General features: G+C 38.0%; 2 protein-coding genes across 4 annotated transcripts in view; both read left to right on the top strand.

The window, feature by feature from the left end:
- Positions 1–2,787: 2,787 nt before the first annotated feature.
- Positions 2,788–20,219, top strand: part of LOC139765708 (uncharacterized) — an 82,045-nt gene continuing 64,613 nt past the window's right edge. For both annotated transcript variants that reach the window (XM_071693488.1, XM_071693489.1), the window contains exon 1: positions 2,788–3,094. In XM_071693488.1, coding sequence (XP_071549589.1) covers positions 2,825–3,094 — 270 coding nt within the window. In that variant the 5' untranslated portion in view covers positions 2,788–2,824. The remainder of the gene's footprint in view (positions 3,095–20,219) is intronic.
- On the top strand, positions 6,158–15,726 carry LOC139765710 (uncharacterized). Of its 2 annotated transcripts, none has more exons than XM_071693493.1 (2): positions 6,158–6,271; positions 13,342–15,726. In XM_071693493.1, exon 2 carries the CDS (start codon positions 13,609–13,611, stop codon positions 15,055–15,057), a length of 1,449 nt encoding a protein of 482 aa, XP_071549594.1. In that variant the 5' UTR covers positions 6,158–6,271; positions 13,342–13,608; the 3' UTR covers positions 15,058–15,726. The 2 variants fall into 2 exon arrangements, with proteins under 2 accessions (XP_071549594.1, XP_071549596.1); XM_071693495.1 differs by having other exon boundaries at positions 6,176–6,274.

A 20,219-nucleotide genomic window follows, 5' to 3' on the forward strand; every position in this document is an offset into this window, starting at 1 on the left:
TATACTTGATTATTCTAGTGTTCTATATTTCAATGTTTAAGTCAGCTCTGTATATGCTTGTGAGAAGGTTTTAATAGAATCAGTATGACCATGAAAATTGAACTAAGGTTGGTGTGTAGGATATAATGGCAGACACAGAAAGGCACTGGAGTACCACTGTAATGTTTAGAAGCTGTAATGAATGGTGGGTGGGCAGACTAAGCCACAGAGATGAGGAACTTGGCTATTACACTAACATGGGTTTGTTTCCCTATACACTGGTTAAGGTGGGCTGGTCAGTACACAAAGAGTAGTGAGTCATCCTCTACACTGGTTAAGGTGGACTGGTCAGTACACTAAGAGTAGTGGGTCATCCTCTACACTGGTTAAGGTGGACTGGTCAGTACACTAAGAGTAGTGGGTCATCCTCTACACTGGTTAAGGTGGACTGGTCAGTACACTAAGAGTAGTGGGTCATCCTCTACACTGGTTAAGGTGGACTGGTCAGTACACTAAGAGTAGTGGGTCATCCTCTACACTGGTTAAGGTGGACTGGTCAGTACACTAAGAGTAGTAGGTCATCCTCTACACTGGTTAAGGTGGACTGGTCAGTACACTAAGAGTAGTAGGTCATCCTCTACACTGGTTAAGGTGGACTGGTCAGTACACTAAGAGTAGTAGGTCATCCTCTACACTGGTTAAGGTGGGCTGGTCAGTACACAAAGAGTAGTGAGTCATCCTCTACACTGGTTAAGGTGGGCTGGTCAGTACACAAAGAGTAGTGGGTCATCCTCTACACTGGTTAAGGTGGACTGGTCAGTACACTAAGAGTAGTGAGTCATCCTCTACACTGGTTAAGGTGGACTGGTCAGTACACTAAGAGTAGTGGGTCATCCTCTACACAGGTGAGGATGGGCTGGTCAGTACCCAGGCATGAATGGATTAACCAAAACACAGACAGTGACTCCTCTCGACCACTCCGACTGTCACTCTAAGTAAAGGCCACTTTGTTCCATTAACTTTAGTTTAATATAAAGCACATCATTCCCCTGGTGGGAGAAATGTTGTCCTAATACACTGTGGTAATTGTACTTTAGATAAATATCAGCATTTATTTCTAGGAAGATAAATAGGTAAATCAGTAAGTCAGGATGTACTCGTATATGTAAGAGAATTTGATTTTCTGTAGATTATCCAAGGGTCTAATATCCTGGGCGGCTCTGAAAATGAGATGATCCGACTTTCCTTTGATTATCATTCCTTTACGATTTCATGATTATGTTAAACAACCAGGTATTTGGAAATGTTCCAAGCATGTGAAGTTACATTTAAAGATAAATACAGTGTTTATTAGACGTACTCATTATATCCTTCAAAGAACTCAAGGAAGGTGAGTGGAAGGTGAACAAGAATATTCTGGTCTCTGGGTCCTACAGTCTTTAATACGCCACTGATGACAGGAAGCTGATGCAAGCCAAGGACTGTACACTTATGATCTGTACCAAAGTGTATGACATTGCTTGTATGAATAAGAGAAATTCATTCTCAGTTTTGCAGCTACGAACAGGAAGGTGAGTTGTTAGTGGAAAATAAGGTACATTAAGGAAAATATAAGCACAACTTGACCACAATCAGCCAATTTCACATCAGTGTCTTTTACACCATCGACTGTAGAAGTGGACCGGGAAAAGGCTTTGTATTAAGTTGTCAATACCAGTGTCGGTTTACTGACTGACGTGTGCATTGTTGAGGGAAATGATACCACTGAAATACGTCTAATGGCTGCAAGGTTGCAACAGGCATATCCTGAGGACCTGGAGGACTGCTTCCCTGATGAATCCTTCATTATGTTCAGTGCACAAAGGGCAAGTCACATGTGATGACAAGACCCTTTAAATGCACTTTGTGAACTAGACACTTCACAACTGGGTATGCTTTTGCCCTACAGCCGATTTGCTTTGAATATTTATGTGACAATATGGCATCAAATGCTGGAGGGGATCGAGCTATTAAAATATTTAGAAACATACATTCCACATGAGCGTTACAGAATGTTAAACCCAGCATGCTATCGACTCCGAGACGGGCTTATATAAGATTTGTGTATTGTGTTATTATTTCATGCTTTGGGTGTGAGGAATTAATGGTTTTGATATAGTGCCTGGGGTCTCAAGGTAGCTTAATTTTCACAAGGGTTCCACAAGTGAACACAGGTATAAGGTATCATGTGGTAAGTTGAATTCTATTTTATATCATTGGCTTTCATACGTGTTATCTGCGTCTCTAGAGGATGACCTTTTGATCGTACGGCTGGCATATCTGTCCAATCGAGCAAGATCAGTGTGCGAAATATTACTCTCCCAGACTAGTGTGGTGCCAGTCTATCACGAAAGTGATATATAGAATTGTACCTCAGCGATCAGATAGCATCACAATAATCACCTGCTCTGCGTCTGACATCTCTTCTGATATTTTGTTTTGATAGTTTCGGCAAAGGAAAAAAGGATAAGTTCCACCGAAATTTGCAAGATTCCAAAAGGTGGTGTTAATGTTCACAATAACACCATAAAATACAGTATACATATTAATGCAATGATCAAAATCAAAGCACATGATTATCAGTATAAGATCGCTTACCATTAAGCACAATTTACTTAATGTGTCAACTACGAGAAAGTCTAGTTTACCCTAACCATTCTCTACACGTCCTCCTTTACAAGTTACGAGCTTATCCATAAGATGGCGTTGGTATCCGTCGTTCAAATATGTGACCAGATGTTTATGTCAGTTAACCCGGAGCACTGGGGGCTTAAGGATGTAATCAGTGTATCTCTGTGTTTGTACAATGGTTTTAAACCCATTTTTTGGACAGTGTTACGGTGTGAGAACTGTTGACATACCAGTGAATATAAGAACAATGGCTAATGATCCTAAAGCGTCTTTATCTGATGTACAGACATTCAGAGAGTGTAAACATTCATTTGTCGATGCCATGAAGATCACACACACACACGAGCGTTCTTCACAAGAGGCAGCCAAATGGAGGTCAAAGTATTATACTGCTATACATTTGGATAGAGAAATCATGCTGAGGATGTTGGATGACCTGGACGAGGTAAGCAAGTGTTCGTTGAAATCATAAGACATGTTTGACGCCAGTGGGTGGAGCTGTTGCCGTATGATTCATCGTCAAATCCTTATGCTTTACTTCTGGTGAAATATATAGACGATATGGGTGAATAGTTATGTTATCTATACATTACGTAGAAGCTGTACAATTTTACATATGAACATTAAGAATATACTTTGATTACGTGATTACGTATCGAGATATTTAGTTTTTCATATACGTCTATTTAAAAGAAACTCTAAATGAGCTTTGTATAATCATTTTGATGAAGAACTTGATAATTTTATAAGGTAGATCATATCAGAAAAGACGTCAACATGTTTGGGTGGTAGGGTGAAGCACATGGAGACCCCGAGACCGTGTGCGGGTGGGAGCCGGCGGCCTCAGACCTGAGTGTTAACACGCCTCTGGATTCCAGCCCAAGTTTTCATCTCAACTTTTTTACATGTTTTTATATATGTTGGTGACGTCACCTGATGTTCTGACGTCACTGTTCCATGATTAGGCTGGCCTGATGACGTCGACTTCAAAATGGTTTTGACGTCAGCACAGAAATGTTAGGAAGATTTGATCATATGTTTCTTACAGTTCACTTTTTAGTAATGTTTCCTCCTGCGCTGCATTACGTAGGCTAAGTTTATCATCATCTTTTAGACCTTAGGAATCCACTCACGTGTATGTTTTTCATGTTTCGCGGTATAAGGTTTATATTACGTCTATAGTATCCCATAACGTGTTATAAGATGGGATCTTATATAATGAAAATTCTCCTTAACATTACTGCCATTTTTTATGACCCCTTGATATGCCTTACTACATAGTAACCTGCTGTCTCTTATTGAACCTACAAGTATGTCTTCAACTGTACCTGTAGGTTGTGTTTCACTGTAACTATTGGTCATCTGCTGTACCTAATCTTCGTATTCTGCTGTACCTACAGGTGGTCTTCTACTGTCCCTACAGATTATCTTCTACTGTACCTCCAGGTTGTCTTCTGCTGTACCTCCAGGTTGTCTTCTCCACCTCCAGGTTCTCTTCTGCTGTACCTTCAAGCTGTTTGCTTCACCTTCAGGTTGTCTTCTGCTGCACCTCTAAGTTGGCATCTGCCGTACCTCCAGGTTGTCTTCTGCTGTACCTTCAGGTTGTCTTCACCTCCAGGTTGTCTTCTGCTGTACCTCCAGGTTGTCTTATACTGGACCTCCAGGTTGTCCTCTGCTGTACCTCCAGGTTGTCTTATACTGGACCTCCAGGTTGTCCTCTGCTGTACCTCCAGATTGTCTTCTGCTGGACCTCCAGGTTGTCTTCTGCTGTACCTCCAGGTTGTCTTCTGCTGCACCTTCAGGTTTCTTCTGCTGCACATCCAGTTTATCTTCTACTGCATCTCTAGGTCGTCTTCTGTTAACCCTCCAGGTTTTCTTCTGCTCCATTTTCAGGTTATCTTCTGCTGCACTGCCAGGTTGCCTTCTACCGGACCTCCAGGTTGTTCTGCTATACCTCCAGGTTGTCTTCTGCTCCATCTTCAGGTTGTCTTCTGCTGCACCTCCAGGTTGTCTTCTGCTATACCTACAGGTTGTCTTCTGCTGTACCTTCAAGCTGTTTGCTTCACCCCCAGGTTGTCTTCTGCTGTACCTCCAGGTTGTCTTTTGCTGCACCTCCAAACTGTTTCCTCCTCCTCCTCCGGGTTTTCTGATGTTGTACCTTCAAGTTGTCCTCTGCTGTACCTTCAGATTTTCTTCTACTATACTTAACCTAACCTAAAACCTAACCTAACCTAACACCTAACCTAACCTGAAACCTAACCTACGCTAACTTAAAACCTAACCTAACATAATCTAACCTAAAACCTAACCTAAAACCTAACTTAACCTAACCTAAAAAGTAACCTAACCTAACTTAATCTAAAACGTAACCTAACCAACCTAACGCCTAACCTAAACTAACAACCTAACCTAACTAAACTAACCTAACCCAACCCAACCCAACTGATAAACAGTTGTTTATAAGTTCTTATCTATACAGTGAGAAAAATAGCTTGATGAATTGGATGTCAATTGCTACTTTATCATCACAGTTATCCCAGACAGGACCTATTTTTAAGAGTCTTGGTGTTACACAAGAGGATCCTCCACATACCGCTAGATGAATTTTTGAATATTTTAAACATTATATATTTAAGGATAATTTAACAAAATGTTGATTCATTCATGTCAGTTTTATTGGCCTACTTTTCATATTGCACAGTACAAGAAAACATTTAAGTTATGAATTACATACATCTTAGTATATCAAAATCTAATCATAATTATTCACTCAATTCAAACGTGCATGAACAAAGTTGTAAGTAAAAATAATGCAATATCATACAGGAAGCATAAACAAAGTTGTAGATAACATAAAAAGTGCAAACATTACAAAGCACAAGGAAAAGATTCATACGTAAAAATGAAAATCTTATATTTATGATTATCTCACCAACCTCATAATAAAAGCACACCTTATTTCTCTATCCTGTGGAAATTGGCGAGGAATGTGAGATATGTGTGAGTGATTATGACACATGGATAAGATCGGCCCTGGTCATAATATGTATGAGTAATTATGACACATGGATAAGATCGGCCCCCGGTCATAATATGTATGAGTAATTATGACACATGGATAAGATCGGCCCCCGGTCATAATATGAATGAGTAATTATGACACATGGATAAGATCATCCCCGGTCATAATATATATGAGTAATTATGACACATGGATAAGATCGGCCCCGGCCATGATATGTATGAGTATGATACATGGATAAGATCGGCCCCTGTCATAATATGTTTGAGTAATTATGACACATGGATAAGATCGGCCCCGGTCATAATATGTATGAGTAATTATGACACATGGATAAGATCGTCCCCGGTCATATGTATGAGTAATTATGACACATGGATAAGATCGTCCCGGGTCATATGTATGAGTAATTATGACACATGGATAAGATCGGCCGGGGCCACAATATGACGTCATCAGACCCACCTGAGTGACGAGTGTTGCCAACGTTTGTTCGTTGGTTGGTGTCGTCACACGTCCAGGTGGTAGCAGCCACTTTGCTGCCTTTCCTTTATAGTCTTGGGTCACCTATTAAGGGTCGTTACCTGTATGTAGTGCAAGGTAGTAGTAGCCAGTTTGTTACCTTTCATTTATAGTCTTTGTATAATTAAGGGTAGATGTAGTCCAACATGTGATGATGTGATCATATACCTGGCCCTAGCTCAGGCCTTACTGAGTCAAGTCCAGGTGTTATTTAGGTCTATTTATACCTGAGGTCATTTTCTTCTTCTATTATTCGGGGTTTAGCCATAGGGACTGCATTACATCATTCAAGTGCTAAGGATGGTTCATGCTATTTGGGTTAGTTATAGTGTTATTAAAGGTTAGGTGGTGGAAGACATATAGAACACTAACTCGTAATGGAAGATTAAGATGAGAGGTTTTCTTACTTGTGGCAAGAGACAGCCACTTCCTGGTGTCATATGTGATTGCAACATGGACCAAAATGTCATATTATTAAATGCCCTCAGAACCCATGATCAGTTTTTCCCAACGTCAGCTTATGGTAACACCCACTAAGGTGTCTTCTGTCTCTGCAGTAGTCACTCATATTATTTTCTCTGGAGAACAAGAAACATTCCCATGCATTGTGACAGTCCTTTGGCCTTTTATATTGGACTTCAAATTTGAAGTCATACATTTAAAAGTTTTTGGTTATGTCATTTTTTTTACTTGTGCATTGTTTCTGATGGTAGAACTTGCATATTTTTTTTAGTTTTTAAAGTTGTTGTAAAGATAAATATTTGCAGTTGACAGATAGTTGATTTACTGGGTGTTTACGTGTTTTGCATATGAAATATATACCATAATCCATTTATCTAGGTATGAGGATTTTTATATTTTGGCCATATATTGTACCAGTAGAGATATATATATATCTTCAGAGATCAACATCTTTCATAGCCGTTTATGAATTTTTTTGTTTGAGTTTGGATAGGACCGTACATCAATAACAAATTCAACATGTAATCAGTTCGAAGTAAAACATTATGTATATAGATATATTTCTCACTTCCCAGCATTGATTACTATGTACAGCACTTATCGTTGAAAAAGTCATGATTGGTTTTACCTTTTTACTAAAATAATAGTTTTATATATAAGCAGCTTTTATGATGTTAGAGGTTTCCTTTTTTGAATTTGTCATATGTATTTCTCATAATTATTTCATCCCAAAGGGTGTGGCTGCACAAATGACACCCACTTGTATTGTCTAGTGTATAATGAACCCAAGCCACACATATGGCACCCACTTGTATAGTCTAATGTTTAATGAACCCTTTCTCATATAGGTGACCAAATCAACTGGCATTGTGTTAAAAGACTTAATGAAAATGACATTCATCTGGTAGTGGTAGGATTTCTTTGCTTTGTTCATGTTTTATGGTAGTTCATGAGGGTAGAGGTTTAAGTGTTAGAATGCGTTCTACTTTTTTGTCTATGTATATATTTAACATTACAGAACATAGATACATGACACCATTTCTTAGCATACAAGTTTATGCAGAAACTTCTTTGCCAACTAATTGGCAGTGGTGGGTCAAATAGTATGTTACTAACTATGATAGATTATTTTCCTTTATATCAACCTCATACTGCATTTCCTCTTATAGAAAAGTTTTCTGAAAATGTTAATTCTGATGAGAAAAGATCAATTTTGATTACACTAAGTTCATTAGGGCAATCGAGGAGCTTTTCCATGTCGCCCCATGACTTAGGCGAAGTGTTGGATTAACTGTTCCACTGCAGAAGTCTCAAATGTCCAAGGTACTGGGATTTTCTCCTATTGTGTTTTTCTTAGGATTTTATAAGGGCAAGGTGTACAGTACAAAAAAATGGCAATAATGTTGAAAAAGGGTAGCTATGTGTGATAATGCAAATATAAAGGGCACAATTTGGCCACAATTAGGGCATATTTTTTAATCATCGTAAATTGATTTTTTGGTAAATATTGAATGAGTTTTGCTGGACAGATATAACAAACCTTACTTACCTAACCTAATTAATATAATTAAAATAAAAATAAGTATGGTCAGTCAGATGAATAAGAAAAAGCTGCTTAAGATTCTTGTAGGTCTGAGGTGTTTGTTTGCCAGCAGTTATTTAGTTTTAGCAAAATTACTAAGATATTCTAAAACCTATATAATTGTGTTGGCAATTTTTTTTGTTTGGATAAGTACTAAAGCTCTCCTGCCTTGTTGATAAAGGAAAAGGCTCCTTCTACAAATCTGAAAAAGGGCAAGGCACTTGGGTAGGCTAAAATAGCATGCACAAACACTAATCAGCGTAGAATACCCAGTTTGGTATTATTTGGTATTGTTTATTCTAAACATGATACTGTCCTCCCTGGTGAAACATGTATTTGTGCTGTGCACCCTTTATCTTATTCTGCTTTGCTGTGTGATGTACTGTGCTGTATGCCAGGATTACTGTCAGGTGGTAATTTTTGAAGCTAGAAATATAAGTACTAAGCATCTGTTAATGGTGTAGGGTGCACCACTAACATTAATGGATGTATGTTATGGCTCTAGGCAAAGGCAGGCAATAAAAATATTTGTAGTTTATACACCCTGGCCAGCTAACAGAAAATTAGATAAAGGGATGTATTCGATTTGGCCATTGTGAATGGGTTGAAGAAGTTAGAGCAATCAACCTAACACAGCCCCAGGATGTGGGGAAGGGGGACTTTGACCATGGATGTATCTTTCCTTCATTTAAACGGATAATAATTTTGTTGTAAGCTCAATGTTTGACCCACTAGTACCAACTAACTGGCAAAGTAAATGGCCCACTATCATTATGAAATAACTATTGTGAAAATGGAGCATTTCTGTTGTTGAAATTTAGCTTGAATGATTGAGAATGCAACACTGATATTTAATGGTAGGTCTCTCCTGAAGTTTGAAGAGATGCCCTTTTGAAAATCCTAAGTATCCTTTCATCTGAAAGATGTACATTGTAAGGGCTACTATAAAAGAAAAAGTAGCAGACATGATTGTTGCATACTTAAACATTAAGTTAACCCGAGTGGGTTTGAGTTGTTAAACAGAAATATCATGCAAATGGAAGTGTGTTGTAATAGATTGTCAGAATGATGGTAAAAAGTAAAGTCATGTCAGTGTTACTTACCCCAACACACTGAAAGTTGAAGGTTGCTGTTCTGGTTTTCCTACTTGGTGTTACTCAGGGTTTCGTTTAAGTAAACCATAATTTTGTTTGGTTTTGTGAAGGTGAATAATGATATATAAGAAAAAACTGCTCATTGACTATGGGAGTAAATTTTAGTTCCCATTTTCTTTGTTTTTGCTGGTTGCATCAGGCATGTTTAAGGACAGTGCTTGCTATATGCACCTCTAAGGGGACCATATATTTTATTTTTGTAATCCACTGAACCTGGTGATTGCATTTTCATAATAGCCTTTTTTTTTTTTTTTTGTAAATCTCATTTTAGCACTGTTGTACTTTTGTTTTTTCTGTGCTATATGTTTTGATATTGTTATATGTTGGTTACTGTAATAATGAGGTACAGTATTAGTACTGTAATAGTTTGATTCAGGAAACACAAATTTGATGTTCAAATTAGTGTAGGCAATTTCACAATACCTTTGGTAAGCAGGTTGACTCGTCAGTAATATTCTTTCTGCATCCTTATGTATGTACGTTGTATATCTTCATGCATTTTCGCTTGTAAGTGACTGTAAATCCCTTACTCGCTAACTGTATCCTTTCCCTTCATTTTTTATTTCATCATTTCATCCCTTCAGTTTTTACATGGTATGTTATTTTTACTATCCTTCCAAAACTCATCTTTGCCATTATGACACTGCTAACTTGGAATTTCATCCCTGATTATTTCAAGCTCCTCTTTCCCATTTTATATCTGTTATCAGGGAAAATATGGGGTTAGATAGCAGAAAAGTTTGCAAAAAAATTTTGAATTTCATTAGAAACTTTGAATACTTCACCCAGGCAGCGATGATTTAATGTATTTTCGGTGATATTTGCAAAATATGATCGTTGTTTTATGATTGGTAAATATTGAGTAAATGCTAGTGAACCATTGGACTATTCAAAGATTTATTTTACAAGTATAGATTTTGAGGCATTTTTATTTTGATTGTGGTAATAAATTTTTGGGAAATGCTTCATTATTATGTGGCAGTGGGTAATACAGGGCTACCCACTTCAAGAACTAGTGGGCTACAATTTAGTGATGCATATATCTCCGAAAAAAATAAGCATGTCAAGTCAATTCAGCATAAAAAACTGCTTTAAGAGAAGTAAGTTAAGTCTGTTTATTTTCTGGCAAGAACTTAATTTCATTTATGTTTACAACCAGTTACTGGGTGTTGTTAGCATAGTGTGTTCAGTGCACAAGCATGTTTCTGTGCATATGTTAATCATTTGGCAGATGAATGATACAGATGCTTTGATATTTGAATATTTGTATATTTCTACTGTAGGGTAAGTTAGGTTGGATTTCGTAGGCTGCTGATTTCTGGAAATGTTTCACCGATTTTTCTTTTTTGTTGATTAAACATATTTTTTGATCCACTTAGCCCATTCCAATATCAACTTACTGTACCATATTTATTGCATGATAAAAAAAAAATGCATTCCAAATCACATTTTTTGTCGTAATATTCTTCAAATTGTACTGTATGTTTACTAGGTGAAATTCTTATTTTAAAGTTAGATTCATGACTTTAGACAAAGGTAGATATACCAGCTCCTCTTGTTACCTTTAAGTAACAGTATTCCAGATTTCATTCTACAGCTTACAATAATTGTACATCCGTTATTGAAGTTCCTAACTCTCACAGTTCTAAAGTGCCCTGTAATTTTGCAGTTTTACCAGTTAGCATGTAACCATCTGCTTTCAATGATCAGAGCTTTCATTAACATTTATACATATTTTCAATTTGTACTATTTTAGTAATCAGTTTCTTGTACAACTCCTTCCATGTAGATGTTTAGTAAATGAGAAGATACATATTTTTCCCACATTTCCAATAGCAATTTTTTTTTCCACTATTTGCAGCTTTTCATGGTTTCCCTACACTGGAATTTTCCCCTAAGCTTTACCCCTCCTTTTTGCACTATATAGATTACTGTTATATTATCTAACTTGTACACTTTCCTAGCTTGCCTTAATCTTTGTTGTTATTATAAACATTTTTATTCACTCTGTTTTGTGTTATTAACTGCAATGCTCAGAAATATGCCTGCCCTAGTTAGAATTCTAATGGAAGCGGTACAAGTCACTATAGATATCTTGAGCCTGTGATTAATGTAGCTAAAACGAATGCAGACAACTTTCAGAATGGTAAGGAATAAAAGTTTACATTTGATTACACCAGTGAATTTCCAAAGATCCATTGACTATGTCTCATGCATTCTGCAGTAAGACAGGCCTTTTGAGCTGTGCATGTAAAAAATTGTAAAACTCCAGTTGTAACAATTACAACAGACTCATTCTCAGGAAGGGTTGATTGGTCTTTAGTTTTGTCTCATAAAGGTTAAATAGTTTGGTGTTAATCAGAAAAGTTAAGAAGTTATATATCTCTAGCACCACCATTTAAATATTTGTTGAAGATGTTAGAACAGTTTCCTATTGCCTAGCTAGATTGAAGCTGCCTCAAGCACCCAGAGGCCTTTAATGTAAAAGATCATGCATCTGCAATAGAATTGCGGAGGCATTACAGAATAAATAAAATGGTGATGCAGTATCGGAAGACGTGAGAAAAAGTTTTATATGATCATGGAGCTGGAGCACATTCAGCTTGGATTGGAAATTATTAGTTAAATAGGAAATGGGAACCACAGCTTCTTTACAAACGGAACCTAATATGTGTCATAAAGTAAGTAAAATCTGCTGCCTTCTTGGTGCTGGGGAAGAAACAGACCCTGACATCTGACACTAAGACATTTTATCTTACACTCACCAGTATTGCACTGGCACTGAGGTACCTTGTTCCTTACATACCAGACCTGGCAGGTAGTACTATGTCCCACACACCACAGGCTTGTACCAGGATGAGGATACTGTACCTTCACATACCAGTCCTATACCTGTGCTGGGATCTGGCATTCCTTCACACATCACGCTTAATACATGGGCATTTTGTCCCTCGCAAACCAGATGTAGCACTGGGTAACTGTTCCTACACACCACATATGGAGCTGGGATAAAGTTTTCCCTTACCCTGAAAAATGATAAATGTTACTTTCAGCACTGGTAAGCTTAATGTGGATTTTAAAGGATAAGTGAGCTAATTCCCCAATTATTATCTCATCAAGGAAGGGCAATCTGCCTTCGTGTTCTCATCTAATCTTAAACTTGATGGTGAGGAGAATCTTAACTCATTAAGAAAATATCACAATCTTGGAAAGATGGCCACAAGGACCACACATTGTTAATGTATCTTAACCAAATTTTGTTATGGTTACAGATAAAAGTTAGGATGTTGTTCTCTAAGTATTCCATGAATAAATTACTGAGAACGGGACTAAGAGGATTTACTATTGCTAGATTGAATTTCTGTCCAGAAAAATCACTCTCATCCGGAGATGTAGAATGTTTGTGTTAACAGAAAAATATTTACACCCAAAAAATCAGGAAATCAAGACGTTTATAACCTAGCATGCTGCTTATTGTAGAATCCTTTCTCATTTAGATTACATGCATTTTGAACCTAAATAACAGTATGGATTGATTATATGATAAGATATGAATATACCCGTTTGATACTGATGAGACAAAGTCTCAAAGGTGTGCTGTGGTGAACCTAATATCCTTAATCAGATAAAAGGAAAGGTCACTTACACCTTACCTTACCCTTTCTGGTCAACCATTCAATGTTCTGTAGGTCATCCATTCCATGTTCCTCATGTCTACTTTTCTATATATGTGTGTATATGTACTTATCTAGAGTTTCTCATATAAAAGTTACTATTAGATATCAATCCTAATGATAGACGAACACATAACATATGTACCAGTACAAACATTCTAAAAGAATTACTAGTATTAGCTTTTCCTATTTTATCCAAACTCAATGCCATAGATATAGTAGTGTCATACTGTAGATAGTATTACCAGAGGTAAAACAATACCGTTTGCTTAACAGTGTGGTGTCTCACCTGGATGGTGCCTGACCTCCCTGATGGGTGCTTCTGTGATCCTGGAGAAGACAGGTGTGAGGTCAGGGGTCACTCCACTACACACGGGTCATGGCCAGTTCACCTCACCACATGTGACCTGGGATTTGTTGGCTTTACATCCCACATACTCTACCAGGGTCAGGCACTTCACCCCTGTTGTTCACTTATTTAGCATCTGATGGTGTCACGAGCAGCAGTTGTGGACTAACAGAGTGAGCTACACTGTGTTATAAATGTATTGTGGTGATACAGAAGACTGCCTCATGGAGAAACAACCAGGGTCATACTCTCCGTGCAACAAAACTTCCTTAAACAGTTTTGACAGCAGGAGACAAAAGGTCATAAACACAAGAGAAAAAGCCTTCAAATGTCCTGATTGTCAGAGAAGCTTTACAAAACATGTCTATCTTCAGAGGCACATGAAAACACATGCCTTTGAGAAGCCACATCAGTGTTCAGAATGTCAGAGTACCTTCTCCCGTAAGAGTAGTTTAGTGTCGCACATGAAGGTTCACACTGGGCAAAAGCCGTATAAGTGCTCAGATTGTGAAAAATGTTTTTCCAGAAAAAGTGATTTAAAGACACATTTGAATATTCACATTGGGCAAAAGCCATATAAGTGTCCAGATTGTCAAAAATCTTTTTCTAGAAAAGTTGATTTGAATACACACCTGAGAGTTCACACAGGTGACAAGCCGTACCATTGTTCAGAATGTCAAAGAGCTTTTTTTCGTAATAGCGCTTTAGTGAAACACCTGAGAGTTCACACTGGTGAGAAACCATATCAGTGTCCAGAATGTCAAAAAACTTTTTTTGAAAAAAGTAGTTTAGTGACACACCTGAGGGTTCACACAGGTGAGAAGCCATACCAGTGTTTAGAATGTCAGGATTGTTTCTCTGATAAAAGTACTTTAGTGACACATCTGAGAGTTCACACAGGTGAGAAGCCATACCAGTGTTCAAAGTGCCAAGGAGTTTTTTGTCATAATAGTGCTTTAGTGAGACACCTGAGAGTTCATACAGGCGAGAAACCATACCAGTGTTCAGAATGTCAGGATTGTTTCTCTGATAAAAGTACTTTGGTGACACATCTGAGAGTCCACACAGGTGAGAAGCCATACCAGTGTTCAGAATGTCAAAAACAGTTTTCTCAAAGAGGTGATTTAGTAAGACATCTGAGAGTTCATACAGGCGAGAAGCCATACCAATGTTCAGAATGCCAAAAACAGTTTTCTCAAAGGGGTGATTTAGTAAGACATCTTAGAGTTCACACCGGCGAGAAACGATACCAGTGTTTGAAATGTTGTAAATGTTTCTCCCGAAAAAGCAATTTAGCAAAGCACACAAAAGTTCACACAGATGAGACACCATTCCAGTCTTCAGAATGCCGGAGAGCATTCTTCCCCAAGAACAGTTTAGTGATACACAAGAAAGTTCACATGGCAGAGAAGTCATTTATGTGTTCACCCTGCGGCGAAGGTTTCAGTCAGGAAGGTAGTTTGACACCCCACATTGAAAGTCAGTGTGACAGGAAGTTTTTTGGTGCTGAAGTGAAACAGGAAGATGACAGGGGTGCAGACACTTCCATCTGGAAGACATGCTCACCTCAGACAGTTCTTACTCCTCAGTCATCTATAAAGGCAGAGGAAATGGAGTATATTGATATTAAAGATGAAATTTGAAGCTTTTCTTGGTAATCTTAACATTATGGTTTGTCACCATTCCATGTCTAACTTTATGCCATGTGAGATGTCTTTACATTAAAAATGATTACTAAAGTGATATGAAACAAAGGAGACTGAGCAATCAAGTATTATTACATGTGAATGTTGTGTAGATCTAAATGCATTGTGGTTTAGCAAGGAGACAGAAACGTGTCTTAAGTGACAATGAGGGCGATGATTGCGACACAGAGTGGTGAGGGTAAACTTCGTGGCCACTGTGTTACACAGTGGTAAGAAACTTCATGGCTACTGCGTCACTCATTAGCTGGTGATACTAGTGGCTGCAGCATCACATGCTGGCTAAATGTGACACTGGTTGCTACAGCCCCACATGCTGGCTGGGGGTAATACTGGTGTCTTCCACATCACTCTCATTGAGGGTGATACTAGTGGCTGCAGCATCACACACAGGCTAAGGGTGATATTAGCAGCTGCAGTGTCATACACTGGCTGAGGATGATACAGGTGACTGCATTGTCACACACAGGCTAAGGGTGATACTAGCAGCTGTAGTGTCATGCACTTGCTGACAGTGATACTTATGGCCATGACATCACATATGGATGCCTTGTGTTATCTCAAATGATTTTGCATTTTCTTTTGTGTCAATAAATGATCTGGTTTGTACCTGAAAAGTTTGCTTTTCCTTGTGAATATTATGCACTGAAAAAAACACCAAACAAAATCTTTCCACTCTTTTGTGATGAACTGAATCCCTGAAATAATAATAAAGGCATGAAAATACTGTTATGGCTTTCATTTTTTGTAGATTACTTTATACATCCCATGCTATGCCCACATAGTGGTCAGTATTCAAGCTCACATTATAACAGATCAACCAGACTTTTACCAGAAGTAGTTTTTTCTCTTTTAGTTGTGAAAATGAAGTGGATGGTAGAAACCTGCATTAGCTTATCACTGTGGCAGTGAGTGAGAGAGACAGGAGGAATCAGGGGATGCTTCTTAAACCTGTGGTATGTTGATTATGAACATAATTTAAAAATGGAAGGAAACTGTACTAGACCTGTTTGCCCATGCCATGCAGCTCCTATTCACACCCATTCAGGTTCACAAATGGAATGTAGATGTTCAATCTCTGCTTACAGAATTATATAGGTTTCACACTCACTATCCTATTCGGAAACTTATTCCACTTGTCTAAATTCTGTTTCCAAACCTGTGTTTTCTTGTATCTTTCTTAAACCTGAATTTATGAAGTTTAAAAAACATTTCCAGTTCTTTCTAAACTGGATATTCTGAGTATATCACATACTTTGTATGATTTGATCAAATAACCCCTTACTCTGCATCTTTTTCGAAAATGCATATTCCAGTCTTCTTAGTATATCATCATGATAGAAAGGACTTAAAATGTCAGGAGTAATTTTTGTCATCCTCCTCTGTATGCTTTCTCGAGCTTACATCCACCCTGTAATACTGTGGCCAAAAATAGCAATGTACAATTCAGGTGAGGCCTCATTAGAGATATAGCTCCACTATATTATTTACAATTTTAAACCTGACACTTCCAGAGATAAGTCCACATACTGTATTTGCTTTATCTTGGTTGTAAATCTTTGTCTCATGTTGATTTCTCAATATCTGTGTTGCCAAGATAATACAGTAAACACTTTTGTTCTCTTCTTATGTTTAACACTTAACAGTTGTTAGTATTAACTTTCATTTGCCATCTTTCTTTCCATCTTCTAATTTGCAAAAGTCCCCTATAGGTGCTGTAAAATCTTCATTTGAATTTAACTTCCTCCCTTTTTTTTTTTTTTTTTTTTTTTTGTCGACAAGTTTACTATTTCTGGCAACCTGTGTTTATGTCATTTACAGATGTTACTAATAAAGGTCTCCAGACGGATTCCTTGAAAATGCTACTAGTCACCAGTCCTCATTTCAGTTTATACTAATTTATGTTATCCTCTGTTTGCAGTCAGTCAGCCATACTTTAGTTTAAAAGTTCCCAACTAATGCCATTTACCTATATTGTCTTAGTCTCTCATGAGGAATTCTGTCAATGACTTTACTGAAACCAAGGTAAATAGTATCATACTTTTAATCTTTATTTGCAGTTTGAAAACATTTGTGAAAAAGATAAGGATAAGGAGGCAAGATTTGTCCTTATCAAATTGTTCCTTTCTGAGTTGGCTCTAGTTTCATCTGATGATTATACCACTTCCCCTTTACTGACATTAGTTTGAGTTTAAAGACCTGGTACACTTTTTGAAAACTGAGATTACATTAGACATATTCCATAGTTTGTATATGACTCCTGACCAAAATGTTTTGTTGAATATCTCTCCTAATAAATGGTTAATTTCTTCCATGAAGTCATTTTGATAATCTGGGATATGTTTCATCATGTCCTGGGGATTTATTTAGCTGTAGTTTGGGTGTTTACATCAGAAGGTAGAGTGGAATAATTTGCATAAGACTAAGTAGGTAAGAGGATACAGAGAAATGATAATTATGAAGAGAAGATAAATAGTAGGCAGTATGACAGAACCGTGAGGGAAATAGAATTACTGTTACTAAATAGAATTACTTTCCTTCTAGAGTGGGATTCTGCAATAAGTTGTAGGTGATGCAACTGTTTCCACTACTGGTGCAGAAATGTTCCTTAATTCTGAGGCTAGCAGCCATCAAAGTCTGGGACTCTTATATAGATATTAGTGACAGGGACTGTGGTAGTAACAGATCCTTTGATGTTATGAAGACCATAAGGATTCAGGTAGGGAAAAGTTAACCAGTGTAGCCCTCTTAACCTCAACAATTGTAGTTTCATTTAAAGGTGCCATGTGATGCTACATTTGTTCCCTTTGTCCCCAGAAAGGACAACAGTAACATCCTACTCTAATTCCTTCCCTCCTTAGGAAGGGCATTGTTAAACTTAATCAACCACCAAGTAGTATTAATTGTTACAAGTTTCAAGTGGTTAAATGCATTGTTCTGTGCCATATCCCTTAGACTGGCCTTCTTGTCTCCAACATCCTCATCGGTCTGCATGTAATGTTTCCATCAAAGCCTTCTTAAAAAGCTGAAGCTAGGTAGTTTGCCTTTCTGCCCCTCAGTTTGGTCCACTTTGTTTTCTGGAAGTGAAAACTTAATGCTATGTTGAATTGGCCTCTTTTAGTGTTAACAGGACCTACCAGGTGTTCTTTTCAAAGCTTGTAGGCTCTCTAAGAATGGACAGACCCTATACTGTGTTGGCTTTGTATGGAATGGGGGGAAACTAAGTCAACCCTCTTAATATCTTAAGATATGGTAGTCCTGCCCCCATGCTTGATGTGTAATTGGATCCTTTGCCTTGTCTCCTGTTTTTATTGCTAGAATACAGATTCTGTCTTCTGGTTTTATCTGAGAAAGATGGTTTATAGCTATTGTACAGTCTTTTGAACATACTCCATGAAACTTAAGGCACCTGTATCTGGTCAGAGCGTGGTAGATGGCAAAGATAATTCTGAAGAGACTGTCCTTCATATCATTTTAGAAAGATTTCTCTGAATCTGTAGATATGTCTGCCCTTTGTGAATCATACTCCTCCCTAACCAACCTAAGAGAGCATTCTGTTCAACCAGAGTTCATGTAGAGAACTTTGAGGCAGATGTTAAAGCAGCTTTCAGCTTCATATAGGGAGACTTTAATGCAGTCTCTGTTATCTCAGCAAAAGTGCAGATGACAAGCTCTGGCTTGTTTAGATAAAGGAGGATATTTAGAGTCATACTGCAAACCTTACCCTTGTGTAACTCCCATTTTTCCTCCTAAGGCTATTCAGAAGGTTCTTGGATTCAGCTGTTCAAGAACCTCACGTGTGCAGAAAACCTTTATTAACCATCTCTTTAAAGGAAATTGAAGGGAGGAAATTGTGAGCGGAGGCTCTTTTACTTATAATCTTAAAAGGAATAGTTCTAGAGGGTTTTTGTGTTCCTTCTATACTTGTCAAGGAAGACCCTTAGTACACCTGAGTCTGAGTATACCAAAGGTAGAGGTTTCATTTTAAGGCCAAGATGGGTCCTCAGGCAAATTTCCTTTGAAGTACATTGTCCGAAAAAACATTGCTGCTAAAAAAAAAATTGCCGGTCTCCCTCACAGTACCATAAAAATAAAATGTCACACTTACATTTTAGTACTTTGTCATGTCTCCTTTGGACTTAATAACTATCTGCAGACATGTATGCATGGAATTGGTAAGGTTCCTAAAGTGTTCTAGGACCATGTTTCAGATCTCCTATATGAAGTGAGGCATATGAGTGTCATACTGGTTGGCATCCTTTGGCATACTTACCCTCCCTGGTCTTACTCCATTGTTGCTCACTCCAGTCCTTGTATTTCATTGCAAATGCAAGTTGTTTGCAGTTCATTCCCTTTGTTTGTAGGGGTTTGGCAGCTGACTTGCTGGAGGGAATGTGAAGATCCTTTTACAGGCAAAATTGAATGATTCTCCGAGAAATATTTCCAAGAAATTTTAGTTGGCTTTCCTTGAGTTTGGCAGCAGAAATGTGGGTTTGCATGTAGATCTAGAACTCTTCCTTAGCAGACCAGAGATAGGTGTTGGTGGTGGGATGACATGGTCAGAGAGGCCATGAGCACTGGCAAGCATCTGCCTGATCATGTGTTTTGATCACCCAGTGAGCTTGGAAATTCCATGAATACCCACATTTTTGTGTTTCTTGGTGAGAATTTAGGTTTTATCTTACTTAGAAAGAAAAAAGCCAACCACCTTTAAAGCACACATGGAAGTAATACAGCACCCATAAGCAAAATTCCCAGTTTAAGTAAAGAAAGAACGTACTTTCCTCAAGATACCCTGAGGCACACTGAGGGAAGGTTGCAATAGAGTCTCCAAAACTAGTGAATTCCAGTGCCACTTAGCCTTTAGTGCCTCACCCTTAACAGGCCACTAGCAGAGGGCAACTCTAGCACAGTGTTTGCTTAGGCTCCTACCTAATATTCCTACTGACTACTTACATCTAATGCTCTTTCCGACTACTTCAACCTAATACTCCTGCTTAAATGTTCCTACCTACTACTTCTGTCTACTGCTCCTACCATTTTGTCATAATGCTGGGCTAGCTCATAGTGCTCACCGCATGAAAATCTAGTCATGAAGAATG

The sequence above is a fragment of the Panulirus ornatus genome, chromosome 55 (genome assembly GCF_036320965.1).
Source record: "Panulirus ornatus isolate Po-2019 chromosome 55, ASM3632096v1, whole genome shotgun sequence".
In the NCBI taxonomy this organism is placed as follows: domain Eukaryota; kingdom Metazoa; phylum Arthropoda; class Malacostraca; order Decapoda; family Palinuridae; genus Panulirus; species Panulirus ornatus.

Excerpts from the sequence above, each read along its gene's own strand:
- LOC139765710 (XM_071693493.1), top strand. The coding sequence starts at position 13,609 with ATGTATTGTGGTGATACAGAAGACTGCCTCATGGAGAAACAACCAGGG.